Below are 16,037 nucleotides of genomic sequence, written 5' to 3' on the forward strand. Positions count from 1 at the left end.
AAAGCCATGCAAGTGTAAAAGCAATAGAGCATAAATGTCAATTTACAAAAATAAAAATCGTAGTGCATTTTCGACATAATTTTCTTTGCTGTAAAGTTCAAATTATTGAGATGGGCGAGGGCTCGTAATCCTTTTCGAAATAAGAAAAATATGGCCAATTTTTGTGACACCGTTTTGGCGACATAGGTTTCCATACTAATCCAGGCACATGCCGTTTCCCGTCAGAGCGCGGCGCGCTCATTCTTTCTTCCGTGTATAGTCCTAACTAAATTAATAAATAAAGAAAGGAATTTTGAATTTACTTGTGGACTACCTACACTAACACCTATTTATAGCCAATCGAGCAATATGAGAATGCCATTCTTATTTAATACTAGCTTTGCACGGGTTACACAAAACCTTAACAAATTATATATCTATACTTTCCTCGAGAAACACTATTGATAGGTGAAAACCGCATGAAAATCGGTTCAGTAGTTTTTGAGTTTATCGCGAACATACATACACACAGACAGACGCGGCGGGGGACTTTGTTTTATAAGGTGTAGAGATAGATAATTTATCTGATAAAAGCTCATTAGCCCATTGACTCATAATGCGTATTCTCCGAACACTTAGTTCGCATCTTAGTCTATTCCACATGAATCTAAAAAAACTCTAAGCAAAAAAATATGTGACAAACGTTCGGCCAATGACACAATTCCATAGGTACAAAATGTTGTACGTCATTAGTAGAATAAGTCTCATAGTATTTTTTATAGTTTAGATTAATTACATATCATTGATCAATATCAATATCACCCCAAACCACAGGATTAAATGCCCGGATCAGTTAACATAAAATCAGAAAAACCAATGCAAAATATTTAAATGTAACTTATTGGCAGTTCGCGGGTATATTATTGTTTACGAAATCAATAAATTACTAACGTCACTCCGGAAGGCCACCAAGAAGGTATACCCAAAAGCGTGTTTATTCAAATTAGGACCGTACTAATGCTCTTTAATTCAAGAGACTGAGCTGGAACGAGGCCAAGACGGTTGCTCAAGACAGGAGGGCGTGGAAGGATCTTGTGGAGGCCCTATGCACCTCCAGGGTGCCCTAGGACAGACAACAACAACAATTCAATAGACGCCTTTGTCCAGCAGTGGACGTCTTTCACCAAGGAGGAGTTTTGGCCGAAAGGTGTAAAGTTCCGGCGGTTCCGCGGCCGGCTCCCTGACACTGCGGGGTTGCGAACTGCATCGCAGCCATAATTGTGTGTTTTTAGTTTTAAGATATATTTTGTAATAATATGTATGCTAGTTTTAAGGTATTTATCTATGGGCCAATAATAGTTGCCTGAAAATAAATATTTTCATTTCATTTTAGATAATATAGGTCATAGAAAAAGGAATTGTAAGGCGTATGGCGTAAAATACTAAAGCAGTAAATTTTGACGACTGAGAAAAATGGCGCTGTACATAAAACATGGTTGCTACGCGTTTAACCTTTTCGACGCCAACGACGTATCCGTCGTCCCACGACGAACCGCAGGTCCCACGCCATAGACGGATTAATCAGTCACAGACCATAGGGCAACATAAACCTTTTTTAAATTTCAATTTATTGACACTTCTGTGACGTGGAGTCCGAGTGTTTAACACGGCGTTGAAAAGGTTGAGGTTAGACAACTCAGTTACCACAAAACATATCGTCAGGTGACAACCAAAACTCACTAATTACTACTACAAGTGACAAGTCAGAGCAATAGTGAGCCGCAATATTAATTGATTGTCACCTAAGGATATACCGTTGTTCCGATGATAAATATGTACCTACAACATAACATTTTAGCGTCTTTTATTCCTTTGTCTATGATATAGGTGTTACAATAACATGATAATACCTATATTTAGATCAACTAAATATCGAAATAGTGTTAAATTACGTTAAACATTTTAACAATGTTAATATCAGTCATTCTGTTACAAGTGTTAGGTTATGCAGTTGATTTAATATTATCAAATATCAATATTTTCATTCGTGCTAAGGGTGGTATTCCATCTGTCCAATTTCTTTGTCCAATATCAGTGCGTCTCACTCTCTCATTAAAGCAAAATGTGAGACGCAATACAGATTGGACAAAGAATTTGGATAGGTGGAATACCACCCTTACAAATGTACACACTCGGATTTAGAGAACCGCTTTTACAGACAGCTTTAAAATAAGTAAAATATAGTTGATTTAGCTTCAAATTATATCAATGCCATGCATTCTATATGCTTGGGTGGAACAATAGTAGGTATTCAGTTTCAAAGAAACCTTACCTGTTTGTTTTTTGGTTCTTGGACTCTGTCTATATATATTTAGAGTTCAAATTGAAATGCATTCTACTCCAGAGACGCTGGTAAAAATGGGTATTATTGATAGAGATATAGTATTGGGAGGGTCCTGTTTCAAATGTATTTCTGAATGACTTTTGGTTACTTGAACTCTGACTATACATACTTAGAATTCAAAATGCAATGCATTTCTACTCGGAGACGCTCCAGTGGTAAAAAATTGTATTATAGGTTCCTACCCATTGACGTATTTCTCAGGACGGGTTTTACGGCCACTAAAAATGGTCCTAGTTCATGAATTCGAGCCAATCGTGCAGTCTAACGCAACTAGTTGCGACCAATCGCGCGCGTGATGCGAACTCATCAACCAGTCGCCTTGTAGCGGTATCACATCGCTTTACTGGCCCCATCCTTATTGCCCGTAAGGCCAGTCCTGAGATATACGTCAATGTCGCTACCAATGTAGTATGGCGGCAGAAGGGCAATTCCAAAGGCTTTGTCAGTAGAAAAAGGCGCGAAATTCAAATTTTCTATGGGACAAACCTTCGCGCCTTCGTGTTTTAAAATTTGCGCCTTTTTCTACTGACAAAGTGAGTATAAATTTTATCCGTATGTTTTTAGTTGCATGGACTCTACCTGTACATACTTAGAGCTCAAAATTGTATGATATAAAAGTGTACATGGTATTATTGGTATGGATATAGCATAGCGACGGCAGGGTCCTCAGTTTCGAAGGTGATGAGCACGTCCTTGAACTTGTCGAGTAGTTGCATCAGCTGTGATCGCGTTACATTCTCCATGAACATTATCTCTTCGAGATGCTGCTCGCCTCGTAGGTAGCCTGTAACAATAGTTATTTGTTTTACAAGGGAACAAAGTTGTTGTTTAACCGCTCGTGCTAATATTGATACCCGAGCAAGCGGAAGATTCCAAAATTGAACCACGAGCGTAACGAGTGGTTCGAAAAATGGTATCTTGAGCGTTGCGAGGGTTTCAAAGCACGAGGGTTAAGCAAATATTAAATGTAAAATATCAAACAAAATCAAATCCAAATGAATGTTATTTTATTGTTATGAAAAAAGTTAAGTGGATTAAGTAGATATAAGATATCTTAGTGTATCATTGCATTAAACTATTCTGCATTTTTTTCCGAGCATCTCACAAATTCGACGACCGGTCTGGTCTAGTGGATAGTGACCCTGTCTGCTAAGCCGATGGTCCTGGGTTCGAATCCCAGTAAGGGCATTTATTTGTGTGATGAACACTAATATTTGTTCCTGAGTCATGGTTGTTTTCTATGTATATAAGTATGTATTTATCTATACAAGTATGTATATCGTCGCCTAGTACCCATAGTACAAGCTTTGCTTAGTTTGGGGCTAGGTTTGATCTGTGTAAGATGTCCCCTAATATTAAAAAAAAAAAAAAAAAAAAAAAATTGTTACAGTTACTTGTATACTACTCATCATCTCATCTGTTTGTTTACTTTTTACCGCCACGACTATTTTAAACAACACGCTATAGAGCCTCATCATTAGCATGCATGAAGGTAATAAAAATATAAAACTACCATCATATGGTTAATATGTTACCTTTTTAGGGTTCCGTACCCAAAGGGTAAAAACTATGACTAAGACTCCAATGTCTGTCCGTCTGTCTGCCTGCCACCAGGCTATCTCACAAATCGTGATAGCTAGACAATTAAAAAAAAAACGGAACCCTCGGTGGGCGAGTCCAACTCGCACTTGTCCGGTTTTTTATGTATTTGAGTAACAGCACATCCTTTGTATGTTTACTTAGAGGCGGATATGTCAGCTAACGCGGCACGTTCTTCAGGGGTGAACGTGTCCAATAGACTCGGTGCTGGGCGGCTCCGTGGGTATCCGGACTTTGATAAACTCTAGTGAGTATCCGACAGTAGTGGGTATTTAGTGGTTACCTTTCTTGTGTAACTGTGCCAATAGTAACAGATCATCGGTGTGTTTAGAGGCGGGTATGTCAGCTAACGCGGCTCGTTCCTCAGGGGTGAACGTGTCCAATAGAGACTCGGTGCTTGGCGGCTCTGTGGGTATCCGGCAGGCGTCGACCACGTCGCAGCTGGCTGGGACGCTCCAAACAGTCGGCGGTTGAAAGCTGTTTGAAAATAATTTAATTTGATGTTCGACACTTGGTTGCGCAACATAAACTAAAATATATGATTGAGACCAAGAAAGGGCGTAAGCGATTTTTAAGAGAGACAAGTTACAATATTTAATCAAAAAGGACTTGAGGAAAGAGAGATGACGGATTGCGAAAAGGACTAATAAAAAATGAGCGACGAATACGAGTCAATAAGACCGTCCATGCAACATTTTGCTTTAGTAGATGATTATTTGAAATAATTTATTTAAGACGCAATAAATAAGTGATCTAAACATGAACAACGACTGATTAACCATAATAAAAATTAAAGCGTTAATTTATCATTCACACTCGTGTGCCCCAGTGTACCCCCCTACATGTTTCATTGACATCTTTTTTAATGACAGAAAGGGTTGAAGGGTAGCTTAACAAATTTTGGAATTAATAAAAATTTAAATTATTATGCATATTATATACATATATACTATGCATAATCAAAATGAATGCGCCAACAGCCGCCCTGTTTCACCACGCTGACAATTGTCGCCTAACATTGACAATTCTGCGTTCACTGCTGGTCTAATAAGTCAACCATTGACGCTATTACCCTCGTTACTTATACTTACCCACCCAGAAATGGACAGGAACATGTCAGTGTCTAAAGTCAATTATCAATTTATCAAGTTGGTAAAATAGGCACCAGCTGACAAAATTACCTCATTTCACTCTGTATTTTCAGGTTCAGCGATACCCCATTCTTCTTTTCCACACCATTCGTGTACCCGTTAACGTTCTTCACCCTCGGCGACACATCATGGTCGCTTTCGAACCTGTCCTCGTCGCTACTTGTATTTAAAGTGCTTTCAGTGTCTTTCAAAGACAGGTTCGATAATCTTGATGTTAATTTAGGTTCGTTCACACCATTCTCTGTAACAACACCGTTGATGTTGTTAGATATCCCACTGTCGACAGAATTCCCCTGTTTTTTCTTATCTTTCTCGTGTTCTCCGTTTGTTTTTATCAGGCCGTCTACAACATCTACACCATCATCGAAGCTGTGGTTGGCTGAATCCGCTTCGCTAAATCCAAATTTTGTATGGTCTGATTCTATCACAATAGGTTTCGTGTGTGAGAAGTCTGTTTGGTTAAGGTTATTCTCTGTGGGATAATCTTCATCGGAGTCGGGGAAGGTGTTCGAGCTGACTCTTGGCTCGACTGGCTCGGGGACGTTCAGCTGCATCTGGTTTAGTGATGAGAATGAAACGCTGCAGGATCTGTTATAGCCATCGTGCTTCTCGCAGAAATACTCTTTGCCATCTGGAATCATTTATTTAAATTTAAGAGTACAAATGGCGGAATTAACGCGTTGAGGCATTCTCTACCACTCAATCAACAACAACACATATGGGGCATTATCTTTGAAAAGGGACCTTATTGTGTATGGCGCTTACGCCGCAGTGTCGCGCGGCATTGTATTTATATCGGAACATCGTTAGTAATGCCGTAAGCGCCATCGGCAATAAGGTCCCTTTTCATAGATAACGTCACATATAATAAGATATAAGACAAATGTTAACAGAATGGTGGCCGCTTTCGGATGAAAGAATCGTCTGGCAAGCTCGTTGGGTGGACGATATTCGGAAGATTGCGATGATAGAACTAATTGATTACTTGTTTTTGTAACAATTTAAAAACAATTATATCCCCGATTCCGTGCACGCTCGGCTATCCGCTCAATGCCCAGCGGGCTGCGCGCGGACAAGGGCCTTAATTCAAAAGTTAGGTTAAGAACCACTCAGACTATGGGTCGGTTGCACCAAACTGTTCGTATCGTTAAAGAGTTCGCTAAATTTTTATGTATGGAAAGTTTCATAATAAAGCGCCGGGGCGCGCCGGCTGATGTTGATCAGTCTGTCAAATGTGGTTGGTGCAACTGGCACTAAGACTACCAAGACCACTAAGACCATTTTCATGCAGCCGCATTTAAAAATATACCCTATATGTAGACAAGTTGGTACCTGGGGTGGTGTCGGGCCCCCAGTGCGGCGAGTTGAACTGCACGTAGGTGTGCAGCTGCAGCAGCAGGCGCCGCCGCAGCAGCCACGCCACCACGCGGCCCAGCCGCGCGCCGCCGCCGCCGCCGCCGCCGCCACCGCCGACGCCGCCACGCGATATGTACCACAGAGGCGCAGGAAGCGAAAACTCGCTTAACATCTGAAATATTACAATGTGCAATAAATAATAGTATGTACTAGGTACAGAAGATTCACTCTCTAACAAAACGCGTTTGTTACGATTAGGACAGATATGACCGTTAGGTGGCGACAGCGCCACGCGCGGCTTATGGCTAGCCACCAAAATTGGTGTGGGACGGATGTACTTGTAGCTACTTGTTGCGACGCGACGAAATCGCGGAGTGAGCCACGCCTGGCAATACTGGTGGTGTGGCCCAAATTGTTAACGAGTCATTATATAGTACATATTTCTGATTGTTCTTTATAGACATCAATAACTGTTTATTAAAAAACATGTAACATTTTCTGTGACCCATTTCGACGGGAGACATATACCTATTCCGTCATGTCTGTATTCTGCCATGGGCTCCTGAAAGTGATTTGTTTGCAAGTCGATGGGCAAGTGTATGTAGTATCTGTCTGAAGTATTGCGAGGCGATGGATGGTAGTAGTATTTAATAAAACTATTTTTGGAAAGTGCTATACCTTAGCTAATAAGTTGACTTTAAATTGTACAGTGATTTGGTTTATACTGTCAGACTGTATACATTTTATTTGAATAAATACCTGCAGCAGGCACAGGCCGGGGAACTCCTTGGCGAACTCTTCTACCAGCGGCGAATGTGTGTGAACGTTAGCACAGGGTGCTACTACGTACACGTTCCCTTCGCATAGCGGATATATGACGGTCGCTTTAGCCCAGTATACTAAGTGACCAGTCAACTGGAAAACCTAGAAAATAATAATCATAATTCTTTATTTGTCCGAATACAGTAACATATTATAAGGTCTTAAATTATTAATTTATTATAAACAATCCTTGTATTCAGCATGCAAGCAAACATACAAATTTTAATTAAATTTAACATTTAATTTTAATAGGGTTGGAGATGTAAGGCCTAGAACGAGTATGGGCTGTAGTAAAGCTGCCCTTTGAACGCTACTCCTATTGTGTGCGGCGCGTCATCGTGAACCTTTGTTGCAATGCGTGAAGGTTGATATTGGGTTGTAGCCGCGCTGGGTGGTCAAATGGTTAAACTTAGCCATTCTGGATAAGCATCCCACTGCGATAATAGCTCTTGCATTCGATTATTGTAAGATCTATATATTCGCATCGCTATTCTGTATGTGGATATTCTTTCTTAATCCAGTGTTCCAAAAAGTGTGTTCAAGCAAGCAAGTGTGTGTGTGTTTTTATAAAAATAAGAGTTATGGATATTTACTCATACAAAAATCTAGTAAACTTTACCTGTGTGAGACTCAAATCCGCTTCAATAGCAATAGTCTGCAGACTCTTCAAAGGACTATACAACTTTATAAGCCTCAGCAACGCCGGGCTTCCATCCAGAGGTATAGATGCGAGTAAGTCATTCGGGTTCACCATAAGAAGCATCCCGTGATATGGCTTTAGTTTCTGCAAACATTTGTCTATGGTTTCTGGCTCTATAATGAGCCCTCTGTTGTGGATTTGGTGGGCCTTGTGGGGCAAACAGAAAGAGAGGAGTACCCACTTGTTTATCCGTACTTGGACTAGACCTGGTAACAAAAGAGGATATTTTGTTAATAGTTTGTTGCTATAAGGCTATAACAACAAAAAGTAGTGAGGTCGGATTAATTAGTAAATCCTGTCGATATCCTGCGCCATCGAGTGATGTGTACACGTCACGGGGTCTCTATTTGTTCCCATAAAGTTTTAAGTCATAATGTATTGTTAGTCCACATTTTCGTTTGTCATAATTTGGTTTTTCTCAGAAACGCGTAACTTTTCAGGTTTGCATAAAACAAACCTAACCTATCTATAGGATAACCCTACGAAAATCCTGAAAAGTTAACGGTTTCAGAATTATGACTAATGATAATCTGACGATCATTACATTATGACTTTCAATAATTATGTCAAACAAACAGAGATGTGAAAAATACTTTATAAAAAGTATTTAAATATAAAATACAAATACTTCCTTGATATACTATTTCAAATGCAAAATACAAAATAGTTTTTGAATTTGTATTTAAAATACAAAATAAGAAATAGGTATTTTCAAAATACTTTTTTAAATTACAAATACTTTGCGATAAAATGTACTCTGAATAGCGAATACCTAGTCTGAATTAAAAAGTATTTCTCGGAATTTCCGAGTTGAAAATACTCTTTATTCTTTGAAAACAGTGTGTCAATCCGTCCTCTATCTAAAGTGCAAATTTCTAGTTGTTTGCTCATATTAACCGGTAGGATGGATGGATGATGTTTTTAACGGCCAATTTTTAAAAGCATTAATTTAGATTTGTAATGTTTTACAGCTCGTATAATGCCTCTCGTTAGTGTGATGAAAACGTCTCGTTTGTGTTTCACCAGGGCAGAAAAGTTTGTTCTCCTCTCGTGCCTTGAAACCCTCGCAACACTCAAGATTCCACTTTTTTAACCACTCGCTACGCTTGTATTCATGTGCGACGTTACAAAACAGATTCAACAGTTCCATGTTAAAAGAATGAGAGAGTTGCCAGGATTGTAACATCAGAAGAGATTGTAAACTCCTACCTACATTACCTACTATAAAGTATTTTGTATTTTGAAAATAGGTCCCATAAACTATTTCAAATAAAATACAAAATAGTTTTCCTCAAAAGGTATTTAAATACAAAATACAAAATAGGTATTTTGCATTTTGTATTTGCATTTTAAATACAAGTATTTCAAATAAGTCACATCTCTGCAAACAAAGGGACCCCGTACGTCACGTCTTCCTAAAAAGTCAAAGAGATTCAAACCTTCTGTAAAGTAATTACAGTCCATATTTATATGACTGGGCCCATGGTTGCAAACAGTCGTGGGCGCACGGCATGTTGCGGCGCTGCTACTTAAATAAGTAATGTAACAACTGTACAGAATTCTTTTAACATTATTAGGTCATGCCCTGATCTAGTTGTTTGACGAAAATCGTAAAAGTGGACGCAACTAAAACTAGTGGCTCTGTGAGCTGTAGACCTCGCGAGCAGAGCTTTAAATTACATGGTGCTAAGAGCTTTCAATATAGTACATTAAAAAAAAACAATACGAAATTAAAGTGTAAAAAAATAAAAAAGTTATATCCCAGCATACAAATACTGGGGATCGAACCCAGACTCTCTGTACAAACAAAAAAAAGCGAACGTTTACAAACTGAACCAAATAGTTCTTAGATAAGCTGACGAAATTTAGCTACTCATTCTCAAGTTACAATTAGTTAAAATTAAATATCTCAATACCTCTGAAACCAGCAAAATAAATTTTCTGAATTTTTGGCCTTTTAATCTATAAACATATCTCAAAAAGAAAAAACTCTTATGATATCGATACGACTATTTGTTTAGGCGCGAGGTATCACGACTCCGTCATTTTTAAAAATTTCCAAAATCTGGATTGACATAAAAATTTTATTCAATCATAGAATCTGGTCACAAAATTTCACGAGAATCGGTTGAGAATTGTGACCTGTAGAGGAGAACATCCGGACGGACATACGAAAGCAAAATGCCCGAGTCAAAACGTAGACCTTCGCTACGCTTCGGTCAATAAGCGGTAGAACTCCCATTCTAAATTAGTATGGTGATCGCGATTTGTCTTACAAGCTCTATCTTGTAGTTGAAATGAGTTTACTAGGCATTATCCTCAAGTTGACGAGTGTCTACTGTCTCTTCCGAAAATCGTTTTTCCAGATCGCGATTTTTGCCATACGCAATTTTTATCATTTTATTTTTTCTCAATAGCTTCCTTTCCCGAAAGCATTTCTAACCATTCGCATATTTTCCCATTAATTTTATTTTCCAGTATAGCTTATTTTCCTAATAGGTTTTCTAAGAATTCGCATAATTTGGATATGTATTCTTATTATAATATACGAGACACTAACTAAAAAATAACTTCTTTTTGTAAATCAATATGGCAAATGGCAAAAATATCAATCTGGAAAAAACGATTTTCGGAAGAGACAGTACACACTCAAGTTGACAATCATTGTGCCTATTTTGTGTGAAAAACGAGGTAGCGCAGCGCTACTCTAACCAGACCAGCTCCTCCAAGAACCTTAGCAAGGTCTTCAGGTTGCTAACTGCCTTGTTTAGTGTCCTCAGAGTACCTGTTCCTATATACTTCTACCTGCTTCCAGTCCAGAAGAATGTATTTTGTTGTTTCCTCTGTTTCCACGCTGTGCACATGGGGCTATGTGTACTTGTTTAGCTTAACCTTTTCGACGTCGTGTCAAACACAAAAGCTGTCACGCGGACGCCACGTCACCGAAGTGTCAAAACTGAAATTGATCTTTATGTATATGCACGTAGGTCTATGTTGCTCTGTGGTCTGTGACCGATTAATTCATCTTTGGCGTTGAACCTGCGGTGCGGATATATCGGTCATTGGCGTCCAAAAGGTTAAGTGGTAATAAAGTTACACTAACCAGTGCTGCTCAGCTCCTCAAATACTGACTTCATGGCCCTGGCCAGAGAGCTCCGCTGCAGTATGAGGTGGAACGCGGACCGCGGCGACTCCGTCCCCATGTCTGTGTACGTGGTGGAACTGACGGAGTGCCGGGAGTTCTCCTCCTCTTCGTCATTCTCGCCGGAATTACTTTCGCTATCTAACGCTGATAATTCGTCGTGAGCTGCTAACTAGAAAAAACAAAAAATAATACTGGACTTCTTTGTACACAGTACTAAAATCGGAAATGCATGTACCTAACTTTACTGAAGTAAGTGGACGGCCTTCCCGTGTTAGTGTTCCATTATCAAAAAAGTGAAAATAAAATAACCGTTATGGTGTGACCTGTGTGACCTTCTTTCTTTTACATTTCTTGCGCCCCGTTTTCAAAATTTGGCATAGTTTTTCCTAAACACAAATACCTAAAATAATACTAAAGCAAGCCCCTAATTTCATGTGAATGAATCTGTATGTGAAAACTTGTTAACTATAATAAACCTTGTTAAATTGCACAACGGGACTTAATCGCGTATTTAAGTTTTAAGATTTACCTCCGACGTTTCGAGGACGGCGTTGTCCCCGTGGTCTCGGAGAAGACTGGCTAAAGTTGACATCAACATCTTCTAGCCGCGCGAGTTTTTCGAACTACCCGCACTTGGTCTTGTTTATGTTGCGATTAAGTCCCGGTTGTGCAATTTAATAATGTTTAAAAATCGTGAAAGTCTAAATCAGTGTTTTATAATAAACCTGTTTCCACTAATAAGGGGCTGTCCATAAATTACGTCATCGGTTTTTGACGATTTTGGACCCCCCCCCCCCCTATAATCATCCAAAAATCATGCTTCAAATGACCCCATTTCCTCCTACTTCATGCTACCGTCATCCGATGTCCAGACCCCCCCTAATTTGAAATGACGTAATTTATGAATAGCCCCTAAGTCTAATAACACCTTTATTTTATCTTAAAGAATAAAGTAACAGTATCCATTACATTCTGAGAAAAATTTAAACATCAATATTATTGTTGTAGTGTAGACAAATGTAAAAAGAAAAATGTAATAAAAGTTAATTTACGTAACATTGAATATACTATATTGTGGGAGGTGTGGCGAACCTACCACTACTGGAGTGATATTGACCCTTATCAGTTATAACTATCGTGATTCTATCAGTAGGTACATTATGTTTATAATTATATGTTATGATCATCTATAATCGTAAACACAACCTTGTTTTCGATTTTCATTAGATAATATTTATGGGTAATGTAGATTTCTAGAGAACAAGAACATACTATATGTAGAATACATATTAAAAACGGTATCGTCTTGGGTCGTCCCATTAGTTTTTCGTCAAGTTCTTAAATTAGACCTATTCTGCTTTCGTCACGCATTCTACATTGAAAGCCACGGACGATTGTGACGAATGTAGAATGGGTGACGAAAGCAGAATATAGGACTAATTTAAGAACTTGACGAAAAACGAATGGGACGAACCAAGACGGTAGGTACCTTAAAATCGATATTTAATAGCTCATCTAAAACAACATATCGCTGGCCCAATATTACAGGATGTTTCACTTTTATCGAACTGAAATTTGAACATTGTCATGGTGACATTAAGTCGAATTTCAACTATCTTGAAAATGTAACATAGAACCCTGTAATCTTGGGCCAGCGATATCTTAATTATTGTATTAGATATGTACCATCACGCTCCGCGATTGTTACGCCATTTATGGTCCTCGCTAAATTGGTTGTTTCATATTACACTACGGAATGTCCAATTTACCTAGAACCCTAAATGGCGTAACAATCACGGAGAGTGACTGTACATATAAGTGTCCTACTAAAATTATTGTAAGTGAAAAATAAATAAAATAAACAAATAACTTACCATAATTTTCATCTCCTCTGTTAAATATGAGCACCTTTTTTCTTCGTGCCTTAGTGCTTTACCCAGTCTTTTACTGAGATCATAGTAACACTTGACTGCAACCAATAATAATTATTCGCATATAGTATACCATAGGGCAATCTAAATCATCCATCCATTAATATATATTGGTCAGCTTATGGTGTAAATTAATATACTTTATAAATGTGTAAAGAAAATGTAGCTCCAACTCAAAAATAAAACTTTTCATTCATTCAAAAGTGCATGCCTGCTTTAAAAATATTTTAGTGTGCTTCAACCAGCATTTCGGACACATAATTTTACAGTTTTACTCACATATATGTATATTTAGCATATATTCCCATTTACTCGCATATATTATATAATGTTAGCAAGACTTATGAAAGTACCCCATAGGCCATTCGTTATTTAAGGGCAAGGGCATCTCAATATGAACAAACAAAAAGTTAAAATTTAACTTAACCAGGTGTAACTTACCAATAGAATGACTAGCCGATGCTTGAAGCGCAAAAACAATATTAATCAGTATCATGGCCGCAGTATCATCCTTGTTAGTCCGGTACGGGAGCAGGGTGGGGTGCCCCACAAACCGCACATCATTTACTTTAAGTTCAAATTTTCTGTTGCACAGCTCGGCTTTCACCGCGAACAGGGTGGATAGCATTTCATCTGTGAAGCCGCTCAATTGCCCTGAAAACAGTTACCGCCTTATTCATAAACGCGCTACAAACTTCTATTAGCTAATAATTGTTTGTCCTTATCTTTCATTTTGACCTATGTATTTGTAAGAAAGGGATAAAACATAATTTAACTAAATCAGGCCCATAAAGTTTTATGAATAAGGGGATTCATCTTTATTTTATCTTTCTGAATGTCTTGAAACTTTTTGAAACAACGGTTAACCGACAGGCATGTCTTTATTGGTTTGCAACTACTCCAACCAGTAATCGTATGAGGGTGAAAGGAATAGAAATTAAAAGTGTAAAGGGGGTAGTTAGGAACAACATGCTTTGTGACATTAGAGAGAACTCTGTAGGTTAGGTCTATTATCTACTCTGTGATTAGGTACAATCAGTTTTAGCAAAAAATTAGTTAATTGTCGATGTGGACATACCACATCTATAAATAACTATTTTTTTATCATTTGATATGAAAACATTGTGAGGAAACTGGACTAATCTCAACAAGGCCTAGTTTCCCCTATGGGTTTGAAGGCCAGATGGCAGTCGCTTTCGTAAGAACTAGTACCTACGCCAATTCTTGGGATTAGTTGCCAAGTGGCCTCCAGACTCCCGTGAGTCATGGCAAAAAAAAATATCCGGGACAATCTAGGAAAGAAAATACATTGTACAATTGTGATCATAACAAATGAGAGTGAAGAAAATTAATGTTATGAATAATGGATAATGGTGGTATTTCACCTGTCCAATTTCTTAGTCCAATGTGCATTGCGTCTCACTCTCTCATTAAGCAAAATCTAATATGCAAATACACATTCGACCAAGAACTTGAACAGGTGGAATACCAACAGTGAATAAGCAGTGGTTATATTTTAGAAGGCCAGAACTGCTATTTCAATGATGTTACAATTATAACAGGAAGCATTAATGTATACTACAGTGTAGTTTGGGGAATACCAGAAAAAACTGGAATAAATAAATAAATATCAACAACAACACAAACACAACAACAACACACAACAACAATTTTACACTGATCAACTTAGTTCCACAGTAAGGCTTGTGTTGTGGGTACTAGACGACAATATATATATATATATATATAAATACTTATATACATAGAAAACATCCATATCTCAGGAACAAATATTTGTGATGAACACACAAATAAATGCCCTTACCAGGATTCGAACCCGGGACCTCCTGCTTCGTAGGCAGGGTCACTACCGACTAGGCTAGGAGGTCGTCAAAAAGGAATGTGTTAGTTGTTATTATTAGGGGCCAAGTAAAAGTAACACTGTAACCTTCTACTTTAAATGCTATCTTACCCTTGCAAATGTTAGATGTCTGAGACTGTGGGTTCTGTAGCAGGTCCTCCGCCGAATTAACTGCATAAGGATTAAGGCGGCCACATTTCTTCTGCTTACTCTCATCTCTATTCTCACACGTGTAAGGATATCTGAACAGCAACCGATCTCCTTTACTGTCCGACTTCACGAAGAAAATGTTTAAAGGGTTTACTTCCATGGCCGCAGAAATGTATTGGTATTCAGCTTATACGATAACAAATCAATGCATAAACAACAATGATTGCTGCTTGTGGAACAAAAACGAGAGTGATTGAACAGGCCCTATACTGCACATTTTAGTTACACTTGGCACTGGCACTCTGTTTACTCGGAACGCTGAGCAGAGTTTTTAATGACTGACGAAGGTTTACCGGGTACAGTAATTATTTCCACGAAAATCAAAATAATTCAACAGACTGACGTATATCACCAATAAAGTGCGACAATGACGACACAGACATATAATACAACCAAAGAGCATATGTGACGACCCACGGGTAAAGGTACCTTATGGCGGTTGACGCTTACAACCAAGGCCTATTGACTTCCTTGAAACGATGTGACCCTTCAAAATTGTGCATGTGTTGTCCGTTCCCAGACGAGATTGCCAGTAATTAACATCAAAATATTTTACTACAGCAACATTGCTAGAACTGGCTTTGTCTATAGATGCGATTTCTAGGAACAAATCAAATTATTTTGATTTGTATTTTATGAAGTAGTCATATGTAAATTATTATTTATTTTTTGATATATGTATATTATTATCTATTATATTTCAGTTTTTCTTTGTCTATGTTCATAAAATCTACGAAGGGTAGACGTGCCTCTACCCTCCTTGATAAAATAAAAAAAAATCTTTGTCAATTGGCCTCTTTGATAGGCCTTGATTTGGGTCGGGCCGGTAAGAACATAGACAAGATAAAAGTCTGTAATGTCAATGCTGTCATTTAAGTC

General features: G+C 38.3%; 1 protein-coding gene across 1 annotated transcript; it reads right to left on the reverse strand.

Moving 5' to 3' along the window:
- Positions 1 to 2,589: 2,589 nt before the first annotated feature.
- On the reverse strand, positions 2,590 to 15,512 carry LOC134797171 (GATOR complex protein NPRL3). Its single transcript, XM_063769426.1, has 10 exons — positions 15,060 to 15,512; positions 13,529 to 13,741; positions 13,031 to 13,125; positions 11,115 to 11,325; positions 7,931 to 8,217; positions 7,249 to 7,413; positions 6,466 to 6,661; positions 5,164 to 5,764; positions 4,266 to 4,459; positions 2,590 to 3,167 (listed from the first exon to the last, which is right to left on the reverse strand). Exons 1-10 carry the CDS (start codon positions 15,256 to 15,258, stop codon positions 3,013 to 3,015), a joined length of 2,316 nt encoding a protein of 771 aa, XP_063625496.1. The 5' UTR covers positions 15,259 to 15,512; the 3' UTR covers positions 2,590 to 3,012.
- Positions 15,513 to 16,037: the final 525 nt, after the last annotated feature.

Source organism: Cydia splendana, chromosome 14 (genome assembly GCF_910591565.1).
Source record: "Cydia splendana chromosome 14, ilCydSple1.2, whole genome shotgun sequence".
NCBI classification, from domain to species: Eukaryota; Metazoa; Arthropoda; class Insecta; order Lepidoptera; family Tortricidae; genus Cydia; species Cydia splendana.

What these genes read in the sequence shown, in the direction of transcription:
- LOC134797171 (XM_063769426.1), bottom strand. Translation starts at nt 15,258, where the DNA reads ATGGAAGTAAACCCTTTAAACATTTTCTTCGTGAAGTCGGACAGTAAA. An exon ending in TGAGGAGCTGAGCAGCACTG is followed by an intron (nt 8,218 to 11,114) that starts GTTAGTGTAACT and finishes TTTTGTTACCAG; the next exon opens with GTCTAGTCCAAGTACGGATA. An exon ending in CGGATTTGAGTCTCACACAG is followed by an intron (nt 7,414 to 7,930) that starts GTAAAGTTTACT and finishes ATTATTTTCTAG; the next exon opens with GTTTTCCAGTTGACTGGTCA.